This window comes from Pleurodeles waltl, chromosome 9 (genome assembly GCF_031143425.1).
Source record: "Pleurodeles waltl isolate 20211129_DDA chromosome 9, aPleWal1.hap1.20221129, whole genome shotgun sequence".
Lineage (NCBI taxonomy): Eukaryota > Metazoa > Chordata > Amphibia > Caudata > Salamandridae > Pleurodeles > Pleurodeles waltl.
Genome location: NC_090448.1, coordinates 527,785,521 through 527,808,353, shown reverse-complemented (window position 1 = coordinate 527,808,353; position 22,833 = coordinate 527,785,521). Strand labels below are relative to the sequence as shown.

Genomic DNA, 22,833 nt, shown 5'->3' with positions numbered 1-22,833 from the left:
TTCGCGCTTAGGCCGTCATAACGTTTTGTCCACATAAGCTGGCCATGCAAAATTTGCGTCTTTTTTCCAACATCTTAGGGATTCTAGAGGTTTGTGGGTTCCCCTGGAGGAGACCAAGAAACAAGTCAAAATACAGCTAAAATTTCTTTTTTTTTAAAAACAAAATGGGAAAAAAGGGCTGCAGAAGAAAGCATGGGTTTTGTTTTCCCTGAAAATGGTATCAACAAAAGGGTTTGCGGTGCTAAAATCACCATCTTTCAGGAACAGGCATACATGAATCACAAAAACCACATTGTCAACACAATTTAGGCATTTTACTGGGACATACCCCATTTTTACCATTTATTTTGTGCTTTCATCCTCCTTCCAGTTAGTGACAGAAATGGGTGTGAAAACAATACTGGATCCTGGACAGCTGAACATTTCTGAACAGTAGACAAAATTCTGAATGCAGCAAGGGGTCATTTGTGTAGAAAATAAAAAAAAATATTGAAATTGAGGTGGAAAAAAGAGCCATTTCTGTCCACGTTTTCTTTTATAACTTTTTCCGGCTACGTCAGATTTTTTTAAAGTAGTCTTTAGCAAACCTCAAAATATGGGGGAAAAACGCTTTTCCCTCACATTTCAGTGATAGGAAGTGTTTGAATCTGAGAGGAGGCACAAATGTCCTTCCACTCAGCATTCCCCAAGTCTCCCGATTAAAATGGTACCTCACTTGTGTGGGTAGGCCTAGTGCCTGCAACAGGAAATGCCCCAAAACACAACATGGACACATCACATTTTCCCAAAGAAAACTGACCTGTTTTTTTCCAAAGTGTGTAGTTTAGCAAACCTTAAAATTTGGCCAAAAAAAACACTTTTTCCTCATATTTCGTGCTGCAAAGTTCTAGAATCTGAGGGGAGCTACAAACTTTCTTCTACCCAGCATTCCCCCACATTTCCAGATAAAAAGGTCCCTCACTTGTGTGGGTAGGCCTAGTGCCTGCCACAGGAAATTCCCCAAAACAATATGTAGACACATCAAAATTATCAATTACAAAACTACCTGTTTTTGCAGGGGTGGGCACTTGCGTTTTTGGTCCTGTGCTCAGCAGCCATCTAGGGAAACCTACCAAACCCAGACATTTCTGAAAATTAGACACCCAAGGGAGTCCAGGGAGGTGTGACTTGCTGGATCCCTCATTGTTTTCTTACCCAGAATCCTCAGCAAACCTCAAATTTAGCTAAAAAGTCAAATTTTCCCACATTTCTGTGTGGTCACCGCATCGGCACAAATTTCCTACTACACAGCATTCCCCTCAGTCTCCCGATAAAAATGATACCTCACTTGTGTAGGTGGGCCAAGTGCCCGTGAAAGGGAAGAGCCAAAAACATGTATAAATTGAGGGGGAACCAAAGTGGGTCCAAAAGGGCAGTTTGAGAAAAAACGTTTTTAGGCTGACAAGTGGGGCAGAATTTTTATCGGTATAGATGCAGCAATGCTGGGTGATATGAATTTTGTGGATTCCTGCAGATTCCAGGAGGTTCCGTCACAAAAATGTGGGGAAAATGTGTGATTTCAAGCATAGTTAGAGGTTTGCAGGGAATTGTGGGTAAGAAAATGGTGCGGGGTGCATGTGAAGCACGCCACCCTTGTCTCACTCAGATGTTTAGTTTTCAGATGTGTCTAGGTCTCGTAGATTTTTCTACATGGCAGTGTCCCAAAGTCCAAAAAGTGCAGCCCTCACCATTCCAAGTGGGATGATTTTGAGAGTTAGCCAAGCTCTCATGGCCCAAATGTAAAATCAAAACCGAAAATAATCAAATATCCTCTTGCTTGCCGTTGGGATAAGATCTTTTAGTGTGCAGGGGGAAAACTGAAAGACTATTACCCCCTTCAGTTGGGGTGGGGTCGAAACCATGCCCATACTGGTTGGTAGCCACCACCCCAATATTTATTTTATTTTTTAAATTCCCTGGCATCTAGTAGGCTTCTGCTCCCCCGGGGAGTGGATTGGGGTAATTGCCCCATCTGCCCACCGGTGGGGAGAACAACTTTGTTCCCATTTATTTGGGGTGGGGGCATGGCCAATACCCCAAACCTCTTTTTTTGAAAACAATCTTTCCTGGTGTCTAATGGGCTTTCTGCCCCCTTGAGGGCAGATGAGCCTTACAAAAATAGGCCATCAGTAATGTGCCCCATGGGGAGCAACCATTGTCCAAGGGTCTGCCCCCCCCCCCCCCCCAAACAACACACACACCAAATCCCTGGTTCCTAAGTGTTTTCTGCCCTCCTTGGGGACAGATGGGCCTAATAGAAATAAATTTGCGCTGCAGGGGAGCAACCCCTTTCTTAGGGGTCACTCCCCATCTGTAAAAAAAAAAATTGAAAAAATCCCTGGTGTCTAGTGGTTTCTGCCTCCCTTGGGGGCAGATTGGCCTAAGAAAAATAGGGCCTAAAATAAAATTGCCCACAGGGGAGCGACCCTTGCCTAAGGGGTCACTTCCCGTCTGTAAAAAAGAAAAAAAAAAAAAGAACCATGGTGCCAAGTTGTTTCTGCTCCCCTTGTGAGCAGATTGGCCTAATAAAATTGGCCGATCAACCCCCAAGGGGGCAGGAATGGCCTAAAATAAAATTGCCCCCCCCGGGGAGCAACTCTTGCCTATGCTCCTCATATGTAAAAAAAAAAAAAAAATAGGAATAATAAAAAATCCCTGGTGCCTTTTTGTTTCTGCCCCCTTGGGGGCACATCGGCCTAATACAATTGGCCGATCTGCCCCCAAGTGCGGCAGAAATGGCCTAAAATAAATTTGCCCCCCAGGGGAGCCACCCTTGCCTTGGGGGTCGCTCCCCTCTAGTCTAAAAATAAAAAAAGTAAACAATCCCTGGAGTCTAGAGGTTTCTGCCAGATAATTAATTCCCCCCTTGGGGAGCGATCCTTGCCCAAGGGGCCACTCCCCTCATGTCCATTTCATTAAAAAAAACTCCCTGGTGTCTTGTGGGCAATTTCTGCAGCACAATCCCTATGCAATCGTGCTGCAGAAATGCTCAGAAAGACATCAAAGGAAAGGAAAAGCCTTTCTCTTCCAATCGCCTGAAAGCTGAGCTTCCAGCTCAATGGGGGTGACCTCTGATGACATCAACAAACGTCGTTTGGGGGTGGAAGGGCGCTACCCTCATCCGTCCGTGACGCCAAAGGGGTTAACGTTGTGCAGGTACATTACTTACGTTGCTTGTAACAATCCATTGCACAGTCACTTGATCTTGGTTTTTGTTTAAAACCAAAGATCATATTGGGAGCTCACATTTGCTTTGATGTCATTACATGAATCGCATGTTAAGCAACAAACTATTTTGTTACTTAACAACTTGATAGATATGTAGTCTGTCCTACATATAATGAAATTGCATAATCTTTGCAAAGCCTCTGCTCTGTTCTGCATGCATCATTTTTCAGCCATTCATTCCGTTTAGACTTAATTGTAATTCAGGACGAGGGGTTGACAAGCATTCCCCAATCCAATAGGAATTGGGTATACCCAGTTTCCAGAGAGCAAGCACATTTCCATCAGCAAGGGACCATTCTCCCTATCTGTCTACCCCAACAAACTCCGCTACCGATCCTTAAAAGCCTATTTCAATACTTAGGTTTTCAAAAAGATACCTTCATTAAATGGTAGTTTCCATCATTATTATACACCCCTTCAGATAATTTGTTGTTAGTGGTATTAGCAAATACATGTATCAGTTCGTCTAGGACAGGGCTGCCTCTATTTTACCCCCCCCCCCTCTCCAGGAGGAGGCTTTGTTGTATTACCCTGTGCAGTTCAGACCAGTGTAGTACTTGCTTTTTCCAGTGTGTGATGTTCTGAGTGATTTTTTGAGTATAAATCATGAATTCATAGAATCTCTAGATTTTGGTCTCATAATAATGTACTATCCCTAATTCCTAAGCTAGGTCTCCCTGCTATTGTCTTTGGACCATTTATCTTGTACTTCTGTTAAAAGTCACTGTAAACCTTTCAGCAGGGCTTCATAGAGTCTTCTCACAGCCTTCCTTCCAAAGTCCATTGAGAGCATTTTACTGTGCAAAGGATTCCTGAATGTTTTTTTTTCTCCGCAACTACCTTCTTGTACATAAGAAATTGGTCATAGGGTAAGACAGTATCCTGTAGCAATTCATAAAATGACCTAGGTGTTCATGCCTTCATCAATATGGAAGTCTCTCATCAATATTGTCTCTCCATTATCCCAGGTATATAGCATTTGTTGCTAGTTAGAGCCCTGTGATACCAGCAATTGCCATATCTGGTGTGGTTCTCGTGCCTCCCTTATTCTAGAACTGATTGCTACTCAGCGATGTGTCAAATGTCCCTTTTGGCCTCCCTGCATGAGCAAGAGAGCTGTGAATTTGTATTTTTTTATTTATGTTGGCAAAACATAGGCCCTCATTATGACCCTGGCGGTTCCTTCACCAAAGGGCCTGCGGTGAAGACTGCCTCATTATGGGTGTGGCGGGTTGGCCGCTGCCAACCTGCCACATCCCCGCTTATACCGCCAGGGTGGGTGGACAGCTGGGCCGGAGATTAGCATCTCCGAACCAGTGGTCTACTGAAGACCGCCAGTGGCATCCCGAGTTGGCTTTCCACCAGGGTTTCCGGAACAGTAGCACCTCCACGAAAACCCTGGCGGAAATGCTGCCGGTGACAGGCAATTTCTTTCCTGTCACCGGCAGACAACTCCAGAACTGCCCCTCCCCCATCCCTCTTTCCAGAACAGCACCCCACTCCCCCGCATACACGCTCACACCCCCCACATACACTCATTTACCAACACTTACATACACGTATTCACTCACAAGCATCCATACACGCATTCACTCACACGCATCCATACTCGCATTCACATAAACCTTCCAACACGCACTCACTTCATTCAAACACCCATGCACACACTCATTCAAACATGCATTCAAACACCCATATCAAACACGCATAGTCACACACTCACCCCCCCCCACTCCCTTGCCCTCTCGGACGATCGACTTACCTTGTCCGGCGAGGAGGTAGTCCGGCAGGGAATGGGAATAGGTGCTTCCACCACCACCAGCGCCCCGACATCAGGACACTGCCAGGCCGTAATATGGCTGGTGGAGTCCTTTTGGCGGGGCTCGTGGTTGAATCGCCCATGCGCCTTCGACCGCCAGCACGACTACTGGTGGATTTCTGCCCACATTGTGGGGGAAATCCTCACGTACTCATAATATGGTGGTCAGAAGACTGCCTGCAGTGGAGGTCTTCTGGCGCCCGTGGCTTCAGCGGTCTGCTGAAAAGACTGCCAAAGTCATAATGAGGGCTAGAATGTGCTCTTGGGGCAGAGGTCTCTGAGAGCCATCTAGCTTTTCTGCGTTCAATGATGACAGACCAATAAGTTCACTGAGTACTCAAAAATGAGGTAGAGAATATTGGACTAACTTTTGTGTCTATCAAACTGGTAAATCAGATCTTAAAAATAGAAGAACATCGATCAGAGAGTGATCATCACAGTCCGTGTTAGTGGAAACAAGCAAGTACTTAATGCAAGTGTGGTGGCCCTTGTAAGCCCAAGAGGACTTTGTTGAAACAAATCGAAACACAGATTGGCCCTCTAACTTTTGCCTTTCTTTAACTATCTAGCACTTTACCAGAGCTATCCTTGAAACCACTTTTAGACATATTCAATGCTAAGTTTCTGATTACACTGAATTAAAGACTTGAAGCGTTCTCAGGAAAATGGAAAGACCGGCCAAATAAAACTAATGGAGCATAATCTAGCTTTATTTCAACTTCACTGTTCAACAAGCCAGGAACAAATATATCTGGAGTTTAAGGTATAGGGTCAGGCAGTAGCCCTGGACCCTGCTATCCTTATATACTGGTTCAAATTAACAGCAGTTTATGGAGGCAGATTCTTTGAATTCTGATTCTATGGAAATGCCACTCCTTGGCATCTGACCGTCAACATAGCTTTATTCCAGTTTTAGCCTACAGACGTTCTGGGACCAGGGCTTAAACACCTACTGTTTCAAAAAGATCCTAAAATAACAAGTTCAATTTGTTTCAAAAGCAAATAAAATTTCCTCCTTTGAGAAAAGGAGACACAGCAGCCTGGTTTATCCAGCTAGAGAAGCAATGGTATTTCGTTCTGATGGATAGCCTGGGACTTGAAACTAAGTTAGCTGCAATATGATCTTTGATTTAGGTGAGGTTCTGTGACTCTGGGAATATAAGAAACTAAACCCCAGCTGTGATTTCTGTAAAATCTAGCTCTTGACCTGTTGCTTAGCCTTTGCTAATGGATGCAAATTGTATTTATTACCTCTTACTCCCCTGCCACTTACGGCTTCACAGTTGTAAGCCCAGAATGTGGGACTTTTTACATTGTTAGGACTGCCCATTAATAAGTTTACTTATGACTCAAAGAAATAGCAATCAATTCAGGGTGCACATTGAGGGCACCCTTGTACTTATTTTCAATTTCAGGCTGTTTCAAAGCAAGTCGTCTGAGGGTCTAAGTATAATGCTAGCCATATCACTGTCCTTGTGAGATGGTGGCCTAGGAGTTAAATCTTTAGTAATGGAGCCAAGCTGCATGTCAAAAGGATCCCTGGCAACCCATTTGTCGCTCATGTTTTTGGACACCATCCTTTGTCTTTGTTGTTGGTTTAGGACAGTGTGTGTCAGCTCAGTCCCATGCATCTACTGGATCAGAGAAGAACATTCTGTAAGTAATCTTGCCCCATCAATATAGATGCCAAAATAATTACAAAAGTCCTGACTAATATGCTGGTTGAAAAAGTGCCCTTTTTCATAGACTTAGTCGAAGCAGACTTTAAAGTTAAAATGTAAAATTCTGTTAAAAACAAGTACCTGCACTTTGGGTGACTTTGGATGCTGGCAAGGCATTTGCCAGAGTGAGCTGGGGCTTTCTTGGAGTGACAGTGTGTAACATGGCAATGCCTGAAATTGATGAACTGGCCCAGAAGGCAAAGGTCTTGGAGAAGAGGTCGAGATAAAATTACATACACCTTCATAGTACGGAACAGGACTTCTACTTATCTTGTGTCTTTCTTGCCTTATCTATTGAACCACCACCAGCCAAAATTATGAAATGCTCTGCCACTGAGGGATTTGCATATGTAGGGTTGAAACATAAATTTTGTCTGTCTGAGGGTGACATCTTGCTGAACATCAGTCCCTACATTGGAGAGACAAAGTGGGATTTTTGAGAGGATCTCAAGTTTTTTAACCTAAACGCAGACAAATCTGACATTTTGAATATCTCACTGATTTCTACAAGAGCATCATTTAGCGACACCTTTCAATTAGTCAGAAAGGTAGATTAATTATCTTGGAATTAACTAAATACACTAGAAGGGCATTTGCAAGTAAATTAGTCAAAACTGAAAGACAAAATCAGAACATATTTTATTCTGATGGCTCTTTAGGATGTACATAACTAAAATTAACGCCTAGCATGTCCTCCATACCATTTCTAAGCTCTCCCAACTCACATGCTAAAAATCAACCACCTCAAACTTAGAAGGCATCTGACACAGTTAATTTTGGTAGGGAGTAGGACCAAGGTACTCATGAAACTGTTATTGGCCATGAAAAGCAAAACAGAGCTGAGGGCCAAAGATGTCCTGAAGTATTATTGAGACAGTCACCTGAAAATCCAGAAAGAGTAGTTCCTAGAGAAACTGAAAGGGCTCGAATACGTAAGGAACATGTGGTGGCCAGATGACAGTGTAGGCCATTGTCTGTCTTCCTTGTTGGTCATGGCAGTGCTTAATTTGAGCCGGTCATGGCCACTGGCACTAATATTTCTTCATGAGTCATTTACCTGGACATAGAGTGAGAAAGACACACCAAGCAGGAAGACAGTGTAAGAGAAAATTGGAAAAACGTTACAGAGAAAGAAGGAACCTGCAAGAGTGAGCTAAAGGGGCACGGAGTGTCTGATAGCAGACTAAGTGACATGAAGTGGATTTTTAAGACTGTTCAGTCTTTGTATTCGTCTCACTGACCCTTAATTGCACCAGCTACAGGCTTCTGAGCAGAGCGTTGGGCACCGCCGCTCATTCTTTGACAAATTAAGTACTTGATCATGGCATTTGAATATATTTGTTCACTAAAATTGCCCTAAAGTTATGGGGCAGAGTTGCCACCCAAAAAGGTTAACCAGGCTTCAAATTTTACTATGCCAATTGCACATTAATCTGCACTTTGCTAAAGATAATGATGCATTCAGACTCTAGAGAGTGGGCCATGTAGAAGTCTTAGGTTCTACATTCCCCTTCCTGGAACATATCTCTAAGACAAATGCAAGATGGCTGTTAGAATTCCTCAACAATAGCACATGTTCTATTGGCAGACACTTCACCATGGGCTGCACTCCCATAGCATAAAGGCAGGAGCGAGGCCACCCACCCTGATTGAAAGATTTACATTAGCAATACAAGGAGCCTAACATCCCAGATATACACTACCTTTTTAAATGTTAGCTAAAGGGTAAATGGGAGTTCCAGAGGACATGGCATCAAACCAGGGGAGTGCCATTGAGGATGAGGACAGTCATTGGTCTGATCTAGCTAATTGACTCAAATATTTATTACATAGGGTAGCCCACTAGAATTGTATGTATCAATCTTACCTCAGACCATAATGCCTATGTAACGCAGACAGTAGATGTTGGAGATTTAGGGGGTCATTCTGACCCCGGCAGGCGGCGATTGCCGCCCGCCTGGCGGGAACCGCCATTTGGCCGCACCGCGGCCAAAGACCACTGGTGCCATTTCAACCTTCCCGCTGGGCCGGCGGGCACTAACATTGTTAGCGCCCGCCGGCCCAGCGGGAAGGGGGCCTGCAACACTGAAGCCGGCTCCGAATGGAGCCGGCGGTGTTGCAGGTGTGCGACGGGTGCAGTTGCACCCGTCGCGCTTTTCACTGTCTGCTAGGCCTTAAGGCTAGGCAGACAGTGAAAAGCAGGCTGGGGCCCTGTTAGGGGGCCCCTGCACTGCCCATGCCAGTGGCATGGGCAATGCAGTGGCCCCCAGGGGCCCCTAGACACCTGTTACCGCCAGCCTCTTCCTGGCGTTGTAAACCGCCAGAAACAGGCTGGCGGTAAGGGGGTCAGAATCCCCATGGCGGCGCTATGGCGGATTCGCCCAGCCGGGCGAAATCTGGCGGGAAACCGCCGGACCCGGTTTTCTGACCGCGGCTTTACCGCTGCGGTCAGAATGGGCAGGGAAGCACCGCCAGCCTGTTGGCGGTGCTTCCGTAATTTTAGCCTAAAGATGGTGCACTGGTTCATGTCTTCTTAGCATTTGAGAAAACTAGGCTATTTTGAAACAAGATCAGATAAGCCATTTTAGAAAGGTATTGGTTCTGTTGGGATAACTGTGCTTTGTCTGAAGGACAACAGGTTTGATCGCATTTTATCACCTGGAAGTGCATTGATTAAACACATTCGGGAGCATCAAACAGCTTATCGCGATGTGTTAAAAAAGGAAGAATGTCAGACTTCTACCCCTTGGATGCAGAGACACTGGCTCACTCTGGTAATGGAGAAAATCTCACTTGTTTTCTTGGCACAAGAACATTTCTGTGAAGTATGGCAACCACTGGTGGACTACCTTTTGGCTGGATAGTAGAGCTGTGTGCGATCATGTCTTTGCAACTGTTTTCAAAATAACTCAGTGGAGACGGGGCATCATACACTTGTGATTATTGAATTCTAGGATTGGCTTTTCTTCTGATTTTTCAAATAAACCATATGTAAAATGTCAACATGTTACAAATCGGATTTTGTTTGAAAGTACAGGGCAACAGCATTACAAGTGTGTATTCCATAGTTTGGTAACAGTGGAAGCAGCCATATTTTTAAAAGGCTTTCGATAAATCTGGCAGAACAAGAGGAATAAAGTAACATGTCTTCCTTGATATTATCATGCAGGTACACAGCTTTCCTAGGTTATCTTTTTTGTTTTGTTTTTTATGTCTCCAGGGGTGGTCAGAGGTAGAACTCGAGCTATTCTGCTGTAATGAGTGTGCTGTGGCACTGGTTTATCTGTGGGAAGTACGCTTCAGTCATCTTTGATATCTAAGAAGTTCAATCATAAGTTCATCAATGCATTATTTTCCTTTATCCCTTGTATGGTCTCCTTATTGAATAAGTGTGGATGTCCCCTAAAGCCTCTATACCAAATCACCAGAGGTGTTCCCTTTTAATGGAAAACCATAATTTATTATCGGCACCCAATATTTCTAGTATCAGCCATTGGGTCAGTGCCAAGTACCAATCTATCTTTCCTCATTTGTGTTCTTATTTCAGGGAATATAACCTATGGGGGGAACATGCTTTCTGTTACCTACAGCATTTGTCAGTTGTGCATTTATTTTTTTATTTATTGACATAATATTTTGTAAAGTTCACCTCACATTTTAAAATTGTTTAAAATTCTGTAAAGTTTATTTTAAAAAAAGTACAATACCAAGGCATATAGTAAGTTAAATGTGTCAGTTTTAGTGGTTATACTCATGTTAATGATCATTGTTTTTAATAGTAACGGCCTATGAATATAAAAAAACAGACAAATAAAATCAATTTGTATCTAGTCAGTTGTGCCAGTGCTGGAATTACTTTGCTGTTTACCCTTCCCACTCAAGGAATAGTGTATATTTTAAACCTGGACAGATAAATTACTGTATGGTTTCTACTAGTCTAAACAACTCTGTTCTAAAGTTCTGTCCTTGGGGTAATAGCTGGAATTAACCTGCCTCCTTTAACCTGTTTGTTAAGGCCATTCTCGCTCCAGGCGGACCAACTGTCACATTACGATCCTAGCAGTCGGACCACCAGGGGACCGCTGTCACCGCCTGGAACATGGTTCCCGACATGCTGGAGGCCGTCAGACACGTGGCCCACCACAGTCGCTTTGCTGATCACAATTCAAGTTTCTGCCAGCCTTTCCATGGCGGGACCCCGCTGCTCAGCACCCTCGGAATATGCACACTATCTGCTTTTCAGACAGTGCATATTCTGAGGGTGCTGGTGTGCTACAGTATTGGCCTCAGCTCCCTTAAGGTGAGCCGTGACAAATACTGTAGCACTGTTCGGTAGGAACGCCGTAATGCGATGTTTCCAATGGTCAGCCTGGTGGGAATCTCATAATACAGTGGGGGTGAGGCCTCAGGGTTGATGGCTGCCTCATCACCACGAGTTAGGCGGTCTGATTGTCCGACCACCAAACTCGTAATGAGCCCCATAGTGTGTAAGCCGTTTTAGGATTTTCTGCTTCTGCAGAAATGTGAATGTTTTATGGAACGTCAAGACCTTACCTTTTTCATGTCTGAATAATGATATTGAATAATTACATTGCTTACATTTTCAAAGTACAAATGTTATTGCACTTTAGTTATTTTGTGACAACTAGCACTGTTTTTTCAAGTAAATCATATATTTTCTCAACGGAAATGTTTTAATTTGTTTGTCTTAATTTGTTTAATCAGGGGCTCCATACCCTGCAGAATTTAAAGGAATTAAATCTTGCTGGAAACTTAATCAGTACAATTGGTAAGTTATTGTTATGTAATATACAATATTGTCAAATCTGCACATAGATTTCTGAGCAATGTGAACCCAGCCTAACGATTGCTAGTAGCCATCCTTATTTTGACAGCTTTGATATTTTTTTACTAAATATTTTTAGTTTTGTACAGAGCAATATTGATTGCTTCTAAATGAATGCTTGGTACATATATTAGACTGAGAATTCTTGAATGTTACCTTCATAGTGTGAAAAATAATGTTTCTGTTACTATGTTATAGTTGTTGTTTCATTATCTTTGTTGTCTAAAAGAGCATATGTTGCCATACAACCCAGCTATCACCTCAAAATGACAACATTCTTCTTTTCCTCATTGGACCTCTTTTGCTGTTTTGAATGTATTACAGCAGGTCTTGGTACAGAAGAGCTCCTACAGAACTAATAAAAAACAACATGTACTTCAAACAACCACTGGCAAAGCCAATAGGTCTGGCATTGGTGACCTGCCTTTTGGCTTTTGCAATTCTTGTTTTGTTCAGTCACAGTTTGTACAAAATGTTACTGCAGGGATAAGCAGCTGGCTATCATCAATCTAAAAAACATTATTGGCTAAAGGCAAAAATACCACACTTTGCCATCGTAGCCCAGGACTCAGAAGAGGACTACTTGTTGTGTGGACGTATTTCTTGTAAAAGGCCAGCATACTGTTATTCAAAGTAAAGTAAGCCAGTGGCTGAAGTGTACTGATCCATTGTCAAAGGATGCATGCTCCAGTGGCCGAATGAAAAATGTGAATGACACAACAAACAACTAGATAGAGTTATATAGATGAATCGATATATAGAGTTGTATAAATGATACATAGAGCTGTATAGGTAGAAGAATGGATAGAGTTGTATAGATGGATAGATATAGTTGCATATATAGAGTTGTATTTATAGATAGATAAAGATATATACATAGATAGGGCTGTATAGATAGTTACACAGATAGGGCTCTATATATATATATATATATATATATATATATATATATATATATATATATATAGTGTTAAATAGATTGGGGTTTATAGATAGACAGGTTTGAACAGGTAGATAGATTTGCAAAGATAGATAGAGCAGGAACTTGGGATAAGTAACAGAACTTCAATTAGTTATATAATAGTTAAATGTATATAGAAGCACGACAAACAAGAGACTGAATGCACACAAGAAAGTCATCCACATAGGACATACAGACTGAAATTGTTTACAAATATAACCACTTGCAAGACCACTGAAAGCAAACCTAAAAGCCATACAAGCAGGACATAAAGATTGGTTTACAAATATAACTGTAGTCCTCAATTAAAATACACACAACCTGATGTAAGAGAATACAGGTATAAAAACGCTTCATTGTGCGCGTACTAAAAAAATGACAACTTCATAAAGAAGTTTCAAATGGACACAATGTGGCATGCTGTGAAATAGCAATTGCCATATAAACGAGGAAACTCCAACATGAATTTACAACACCATTTGCAGGAGACAGGAAGTAATACAGCTGAAAGGTGCTCCGTGCTCAACAGTGCATAATTTGTAAAAACAAATGAATAAATAAGTGCCAGGGCCCCGACAGGAGGCTGCCGCAGCTTGGTCCACCCATTGCCCCTGCCAACGTTGCCAATGATCATACCAACACAACTGCTAACCATCACACTCCTAGAAGAGTGGCAGTTCAGACTATTCCAATCCTCTAAATCTATAAGAATGTTTTGGGCTGCAAGTGTTAGTAATTTATCTCTAAATTACACAGACAGCACCCCTATGTGGCAGACTGTCATAAGTGCTGGTGTTGAAGATTAGGTGCCGGTGCCAAGCATTGGAAACCACAAGCTAAAATTAAGCACTTGTGCTCAACATGGAAGTGCTGGTAAAAGGCAGCTTGCTATCACAACAGGCTCTAACCACAAAGGCAGCACCATAATAATAAATTAAAAACAAAACCACTGCCACTGAACATTACACCCTTGTTTGCAGATGCGCTCCTTGCTGAACAGCAAAATGTAGTCACTCAAAGTGAAATTAGTCAGTGACACTGACCCCCTTCCCCATGCTGTGTGGATGCTGTAATGGATGAAGACTGATGACTTTTAGCCACTTTAAGTAAGTATATTGCACACACACACGTTTTTTTAAATCAAAATATTCTTGACTAACGCCAGACCTCAGAAGACTACCTCTAACTTTCTGCAAGATGAAAACAAGTGACTGTGTTCACTAAGCAATAAAGTCACTCAATGACTGGCAGTATAAAGATAATGTTAAAGTTAGTGCACAAAGCTTATATTAATACTTGGTGTGAGAAATTGAGTTGTTGGTTGAATGGGGTGGGAGTTAACTCCTGTTCAAGGACCTGCCACAGTGCCTGTCAGGGTGAACCACAAAACTCACTAAAGTTACCGGTGCTTAACCCCCTGGTAGCTTGGCACAAAGGCAGTCAGGCTTTACTTAGAGGCAATGTGTAAAGTATTTATGCAGCACACAAACAGTAATAAAGTGAAAACATAGGGGGCGTGGCTTGCCAGCCAAGATGGGGGGCGTGAGCTAGTTAAGCTCTGCGGCTAAACCCTGGTTATCCGTGAAATATACGGCATCGGGAGGGTGACAATAAGCAGCAGGCTCATGCGTTCCTGAGCGGATTTCCTCAGGAGTGGGCTGCGCTGCTTGGACACACTGGAGAGACGGCAGGGATGGCGTCAGGGCCACCGGCCTGCAGAGTAACGTGAAAGGAGTGGCCTGTCCTGAGACGCTAGTGCGCACGGGGCCCGAGGTGACTGAATCCCTGTGATCGCGCCGTCGGGCCCAGATCAGGTGAGGCAGGTGGCGCTGGTCGGGGTGAGATGGCGATGGTGGAAAGCTGGGCCCTGTGAGTGGCGTTGACCTGCCTGCTTCGGTTGACTACTGAACCAGCTCCCATTGCTGACAACAGACGGCACCCCTGGGATGGGGACTGCCGCTGGGCCCACAAGTAAACGCTGTGGTGCGTGAACCTAAGAGTGAAGGAAGAGATCCTACTCTGGCTGACCCCCCCGAGACTTGTTCAATCACGCTGGGGCAGTTAAACGGTACTACCATTTGTCACCGGAGTGGCTACCAGACGACTCCCTTGCGACACAGATACTGCGGAGAGGAAGGCTGCTCGTGCGCCTTGCCTTGCCCACTGCACATGCAAGTGGGCCTCCCGCATCCCTACTAATTGGAGTTTGGCTAGCGCCCACAGCTGCGATCTGTGCTGATGCACTTCGCCCCCTCGGACCACACAGTGGCGGGAACAGGCCGCCTTTGTTCGGGGGTGGGGGCTAAGTCGCAGGCAGAAGCCCTCAACCCAGACAGCCACAAATTGGACGCAGTGCTGGTGGCTGTGGAGCGCATAGGCACCTCCATAGATCAAACTCGGACCTCACTGGCGGGCAAGATCGATAAAGTGGCCAGTGATCTCACCTTGCTCCATGCGGATCACCGCAAGCTAGCAGACAAAACCCGCTCATTGGAGGACCAGCTCCATAACCTGGCACCCAAAACAGATCAACTGGAGACTTCGCTACAGAAAGCGCTGGACCGGATAGAAATACTGGAACATCGTGTAGAGGATGCTGAGGGGCGCACTAGGAGGAATAACATTTGTGTCATAGGCCTCCCGGAGGGCGTGGAGGGCCTGGACCTTGTCGCCTACTCTGAAACCTGGCTCCGGGAGCTGGTCCGGGAGGGCTCCTTGACACCTTTCTTTTCGGGAGAGTGTGCCCATAGGGTCCCCACCAGGGTCTGTCCGCCGGGCACTGGTCCGTATCCCTTTCTACCTCTCCCGCTACACTACGCGGACAGAGATGATATACATCCGTACAGTCAGATCGCTCCCAACAATCTGAGTGGACAACACCCCGGTCATGCTATTCCCAGAGTACACAATTGCCGTACAACGAGAACGTGCTTCCTTCTTATCAATAAAGTGCAAACTCTGTGCCCTTAACTTGTCATATTCCCTCCTTTTTCCGGCCAGACTGCGAGTAGCAACTGATGGCAAAAAGCACTTCTTTAACACACCAGAAGTGGCCTGGGAATGGCTGAAATCCACGGATCAGATCAGCAGGCGTGACGTTGAAGTAGAGATACCAACAGTGCGGGGTCTGCATTCCCGCAAACTGAGAAATCACAAAAAACACATGGTTGCCCCTAGAGAGCTGAGACACCCCCTCGATCTGGAACAAATTATACAAGAATGCTGTTGTGCACTACAGCCTGCGGCAGCCATTAATGTCCTTCCAATTATCTCGGGTGCAGAAGCGGAGCTCTCACAATCTAATGGAGAGGATGCTTCCTCCCTCGAAACCTCTTCTGAAGTGGGATCCTCCGCCTGTCCCGCAGTGACGCCACAGACGGCAGACAAACTACTCTAAACCTATTATATTGACACACGGCCGACAATTCTTCAGTTAACGGAGGAGAGCTGCATGTGGCGCCTGGGAGGCCACACTTTGTTGCAATCCAAGACTCTCCTTGAAGTGTCCTTGCTGTCTTCCCCACGATCTTGTGGATGGTTCGGCGGTGCTGGTACCGGCCTTGGCCTCTACTGTGGCCGGCAGATGGTCTTCGGGTGGGACACCGCCCAATGTCTCCTTTATTTACTGCTATATCCTGCTGCTGTTGGCCGCCTGCTCTTATGCTGGGCCAAGGGTTATACCCTAGTTTTTCTCAAACACATCTCACCGTGCCCATCCCACTCCCCTATTAGCGGGGACCTCTCCCTTACACTTGTTTCACCAAATAGACAAGTTGCTTTGTTTGGGCAGACACCAGTTGTCCCTCTGCTCTAATGGTAGTCTATCATGTTACTCTTCCACTAGTTAGTGATCCTGAGTTATATCTGTTTGTTTTTAAATGGAGCCTGAGATTTTCTTGCTCGCTGACCCGCAAGGACCCTGTCGCTGGTTGCGCGACATCCCCTATCTCCAATGGTGGGACTACTGGACACTATCAACGCAATGACCCACCATGAACTTCTTTGCCATCCTTACGTGGAATGTGCGAGGCATACATACGCCAGCACGTAGATATTACATATATTCATATCATAAAAGACACTCAATTCATATAGCGCTCTGGCAGGAAACTCACGTCGTGCAACTGGAGGTAGCTAGACTACAGCTGCAATGGCAAGGGCAACTCTACGCGACAGGTTACTCTTCCTATGCCAGAGGGGCATTTGTCTGGATTAGACTGGGCATTCCTTTCGTGGCAGAAGATCAAATCATTGCTGCACAGGGCCGATATTCCCTGGTACGTGGGCACCTTGCTGCCCGTGCAATAGTGCTAGTTTCCGTATATGCTTCAAACCCAGATCAGGCCTCATTTTTTTGTTCATTATCCAGCCTGTTTTCTCGTTGGATTGACCTTCCCTGGTTGTTGGGGGGTGATTTTAATAGTGTACTGGATCCTTTATTTGACCGATCTTTCCCACCATTGCCCACTGCACCTGCCGTGGTAGCTGCACACGCCTTAAGTAACTGGCTCCAGAACTGGCGATTATTGGCCATATGGCACCAACATAATGCTAATACCAGAGTCTATTCGTATTTTTCTGTGCCACACCAATTACATGTCCGTCTAGATAGCATACTATGTGCAACTAACCTATATCCTGTAGTGCTGGGATCAGACTATTTGGGTCACACTCACTCAGACCACAATTTGCAGCATCTGCACTTGGGATGGGATATATCTCCCACAAGCGTTCCTACTAGCAGACTCCGCCCCGGAACTGTTAGAAGGGACAGCATTTAAAGCATCGCTAGATAAAGTGATTCCCGAATATTTTGAGCATAACATTGGCACGGCGTCTTCTGGCCTTAGTTGAATGGGAAGCATTTAAAGCCTTCATCAGAGGCCATTGTATGGGCAAACCGTGGAACTTGCGCAAATCCATCAAACGTGACCTGACTAAAGTGGAGCGATTCCTGATGCAACACGAACAGAACGCCCCCCAACACTCCTCAGAGACAACACAACTATTGTCTGCCTGAGCAGAGCATATATCCCTTTTAGAGAGACTACGTTGTTTAAATTATGCAGCCCACTCAGCCCGCACACATGTCTCTGCCTGCAGATCAGGCAAGCTGTTGGCCTGGCTTATTCGTCAAGACCATGACCGCAGTCCTATCACAGAACTCTGCTCATCAACTGGGGATGTATTCCACACTCCCCAAGAAATCCATTCTTAGCTCACACAATACTACGGGACACTTTACTGCTCCACTGCGGCAATAGACCCGACGGAATACAACAATTTTATTTCTTTGATCACCTTGCCTCGACTGACAGATGACCAGCGGGGAGAACTGGAGGCGCCCCTGACACTATCTGAAGTGCAGGATAGTATACATGCATTGTCTGCAGGTAAAAAAAAAACAGGCCCGTATGGCCTCCCGTCCGACTTTTACAAGTCCTTATCTTCCACACTCGCGCCTCGCCTTCTCTGTCTCTATGAGGAGGCAGTGCAGATGACATCCCTACCTGCATTGCAATGAGAGGCGCTACTGGTGTCGCTCCACAAACCTGGCAAGGACCCATTGGAGCTTGGCTCCTACAGACCACTGGCGATGCTCTATACTGATTATAAAATCCTGGCCAAGGCCTTCGCAACACGGTTGGCACCCCTGGTCCCTCAGCCGGTTCACCAAGACCAGAAAGGTTTCGTACCTGTACGGGACACCTCCCACAACATCAGAAGTCTATTTCGAGTCATGAGATATTCAACGCGGGATTGGCCTCGAGCGGGATGTCTGGTACTTGACTTGGAGAAGGCCTTCGACTCTTTGGAATTATCTTATCTGTTTGAGTCACTGCAGCTATTTGGTCTTGGAACTTATTTCCTACGTATGGTAAAACTGCTGTATACACGACCTCCCGTTCAGGGTCAATGTAGGCACGATCATTTCTGACCCGGTTGAGGTGGGCAGGGTTACTCGACAGGGCTGCCCCGTCTCTCCACTACTGCTTTCTCTAGCAATGGAGCCTCTGGCTGTGGAGCTTTGCAAGAGAGGAAAGGACTGGAGCAACCTACTGGGCGACGGCCCACATATCATATCTTTATACGCGGATGATCTCCTGTTGTACTTCAGAGACATTGATAACATCCCTCACGAAATTGCGGTCATTCTGCAACGATTTGCCACCCTATCTGGCCTACGAGTTAACTGGGCAAAATCATGCCTCTTCCCCTTCAATCCAAATCTCCCAGGAGTCAACGTTCCTTGGCAACCCAAGACGTTCCGATACCTGGGTACACACATATTCCACAGGGAGGGTGGATCTTCATGATGGGAACCTCAGAAAGGCAGTATCATCTGTTCGTTACCAAATGACCTTTTGGCAAAAAATTCTCAGTGGCAGGAAGGATCGCCCTCCTGAAAATGATAGTGCTCCTTCGCCTTATATTTCTTCCCCAACTTACCATACTACGTCCCAGCCAGCTTCTTTAAAGAATTGGAGCCCAGAATGAGGGAATTTATCTGGAACAAAGGCCGATGCAGAGTTGCGTTGAAAAAAACTCTACTTACCCTTGACTCAAGGCGGCCTCTCAGTGTAAAAAATGAAACAGTATTACTTGGCCTCTCAACTTCAGTGGGTGATGTGATAGCTGGCGGGTCTTCAGCTATCTGAAACAGCAACTAACTCCCCACCCTGGACACTTGCGCAGATCATGCACCTCTTCTACCTACTCACAACCGCGAAACCACCTGTAGAACTCTTTTTAAATGTGGCACATTGTTGCTACCGCATAGGTTTAAGCCTCATGAGTGAAACCATTCCCTATGCCCCGTCATTGGCACTGCTAGTGATGCAGTGCAGTACAAGGATCACGCCTACCACTGAACTGGGGCCTTCGCACACTGAAGATTTATACACACTGGGCAACCTCTCCAGCGACAATAGGCTCACCCCATTTAATGAACTGACAGCAGAGACTGGCCTCCCGGCACGACAATTTTTACTATACAACTCATTGGTGAGGGAATTGTCGAGCAGATGGAGGGGATATGGCAGTTGGCCCCCCAACACACTTACTTGTACAATATATACAAGTTATGGGACAAGGCGACATCTGATACAGTAGTTCACTGAAGCTCTTAGATTGGACACGCTACATACCCACACCGCGCTGCACACCACCTGTTAGGACGACTCAACTGAACCCTTTACTGATACAGCATGGAGAGCGGCACTATCTAGTCACACTAACATCCCCCACAACTCCAGATTCCACCTTTTCCAATTTTATATTATTCATAGAGAATACCTCACCCCGGCCCACATTAATAAACATTTCAACCGTGTGGATGTCGCATGTCCCCTCCGTAGGCTAGTGGGAGTGGATATTCTTCACATGCTGTGGTCCTGTCCCTCCTTAAGCAACTATTGGCACAGAATAGCAGCATATCAACATGCATGTCACACCAACCATTGAATGCTTGAGAGTCCTGTATCCTTGGCCTCTTCCCAAGAGATAAAAAACATAAAGCCTCCACGAGATTCCTGGACCTCGGGCTACTAACGGGCAAGCTCCTGATTACTCTGAGATGGAAAGCCACTGAGCCTCCATCCGCGCTGGCGGGGGAGAAATCTTTTTTGGTGTGGGCGGAAGCTGAGGGAGTGGCGCTGAGACGGGAAGACTCTTTGGGCATGCGCAAATATCCCCTATCTGCTAGCTGGGACGCGTTGCTGACTCATCTACGCAAGCCAGAATATGATAGAGGCTCTAGTGAAGCAGATGCACAAGACACAGAAACAACACTGGAATAGGCAATTCATATGCTAAGATTGATATCTGAACCCTTCATGGCATATCTACTTCTTTATGTCATTTACGGTCAAGACAAACCTCTGACAAATTATTTTAATGATAAACCCTGGATTTGGGAGAAGTGTCAGTTATGCAGTTATACTGGGGTCCCTCGGGCCAGGGGTTGGGGGCATTTAAATCAGACTCCATGTTTTGTTATATAATTTTTCAGTTTTATAATGTTCTGCTTATTATCAATGCTGAATCCCCAAAATTATCAGTGACCCTATGAATACACTATTTATTTTGAAGCTAACTTGAAGTGTTACATGCTCCATGAAGAGACATCCACTGAGTTAAGTAAGTAGAACTTAATCAGGACTTCCCCTCATCTGCATTTGTTCTATAAAGCAACTCCATTCCCAGTTTGTGACTAATCGCTACCAATGTTCATATCTGCTACAAGTAATATTTTGTTAGCTCCTCTGGAAAGAGTTCAAAGGGATAGAGAATATATCCAAAGTATGACCCTATGTAACAAATTCAATTACCAAAACTGTAGTGAATAAGCTTAAATGGATACATATCAATAAAAAGATTCAAGCAAAAAAAAAAGTGAAAACACAACACAAAAAAATCCCACACCAATTTAGAAAAATACAGTACATATAAATACATTATTTGACACCAAAACTACGAAAATTCCAATTAGTAGAACCCTACTTATGAGTTTTTAAAGTTTAAAGGTAAGAAATAGCTCCTAAAAGATTAAAGCACCAACCTAGTTGTGCAAGACCTGCTCAAGTAAAAAATATGACTGACTGCGATGAAGCCCAAATCCGATACAAGAATTGGATTGGACCCGGCCTTCGCTTACCTTTGAACTTAAAAGAAATTCTGAGAAAAATGTTCTGATAAGGTTAAGTTCAGCAGGGCTAGGCTGCGGGTGGTGTCCGAGGATGGAGCATTGTTGGGGGGTTGCTGGACGACGGTGCGTTAAGGATTTCGATGTTCAGACTTAGGGCTTGATTTAGAGTTTGATGGACGGGTTGCTCTGTCACAAATGTGATAGATCTCCTGTCCACCTTATTACGATCTCCATAGGCTGTAATGGTATCGTAATATATGGCGATGCGATACTTGTGATGGAGTAACCCCCTCGGCCAAACTCTAAATTAGGTCCCTAGTCTCTTTTTTCGAAGTCAAAAATCTCCAGCTGGACGAAGCTGGAGTCTGTAGCAGACAGGAGTTCCGGGAGATCGGATACCCCTTTTACAAAGGACCACTGAACAGGATTTGCTGTTATGGAGAAGAACTTCTGCAAAGTCAGGCCGACCGGCAATGCACTTTGGTAAGATGGACAAGCGGATTGGTCCTAGTCATCTCTCGGTTCTCTGAGCAGTAAATGTTTGTAAGTATTATGTTTTGGATTTTAGCTGTTTGGGCACCTTTAACATCACAACGAAGGGTCCAGGACTGGAGGAGCACCACTTAGGGTTTAGGACTCATCCAGGCTGGGTCCAGGTGTGGATTCAAGATAGTTGGAGACTTGTCTTTCCCTGAGGCTCTGATCAGGAGGCTAGCCAGCTAGCACTTGGTGTCACTCTGGTAGACCTTGATTCAAATAATGAAACAGGGCTCACGCATCAAGGTAGGCCTCTGAGTATTCAAGGGAGTCTCCAGGCAGCATATCAGTCCTTCTAGGTGCAGCAAAGCAGTCTTGTGGAGTGCACAGCAGCAGGAGGTCAACTGACAGTCTTTCCGCAGGTCCAGAATGTAAACTGTAGAGTGGGTCTGAGGGTCCCCTTTTTATACATGGTGTGTTCTTTGAAGTATGAGAACTTTCTAGAGAATTCCAGCTGAAGTGCTTGAAGTTTCGTAACTCCCCTGTCGTGGCTCTAAACTGGCTGCATGAACAATGTCAGGATAACAAGTCCTTTGTATGAAGGCAGATCACAGCTTATTCAGTTGTAAGTGGTTCTGAGCCCAGCTCCGCCCCTCCCCCCCACAATGCTGCCAGGTAATGGCATATCCAGGCACATCTAATCCCTCTATTGTGGCTCTCTGGAAGGAATGAACAGAGACCGAGTGCCACCTACACTAAGTCATGGGACTCAGGACAGGATGCAGGCACCAAATAGCTAGGGCAGGAAAGTTCAAATTTTCTAAAAGTGGCATTTTCAGAATTGTAACTTAAAATCCGGCTTTACCAATCAAGAGAATTTTAATTACAATTTCTCAGACACCAAACATGAAACGTTCACCTGTTCGCAATCTAAAGTAAATCTTGTTCATTTAATAAAGCAACTCAATGTTACTGTATGGGAAAGTTAGCCCTGATTTTCACTACCAGGACATGTAAAACTTAAAAGTACATTTCCAACGTTTTAAAGACACTGCACTCTGCTTCATGGGCCACGTAGTTCCTACCTTAGGGGTG

At 44.9% G+C, this 22,833-nt stretch overlaps 1 protein-coding gene across 1 annotated transcript in view; it reads left to right on the top strand.

Moving 5' to 3' along the window:
• The window catches only part of LRRC9 (leucine rich repeat containing 9), a 640,455-nt gene that overhangs the window by 97,873 nt on the left and 519,749 nt on the right, over positions 1-22,833 (top strand). Inside the window, exon 5 of the mRNA XM_069207426.1 lies at positions 11,533-11,596. Within this exon, the coding sequence (XP_069063527.1) occupies positions 11,533-11,596 (64 nt within the window). The remainder of the gene's footprint in view (positions 1-11,532; positions 11,597-22,833) is intronic.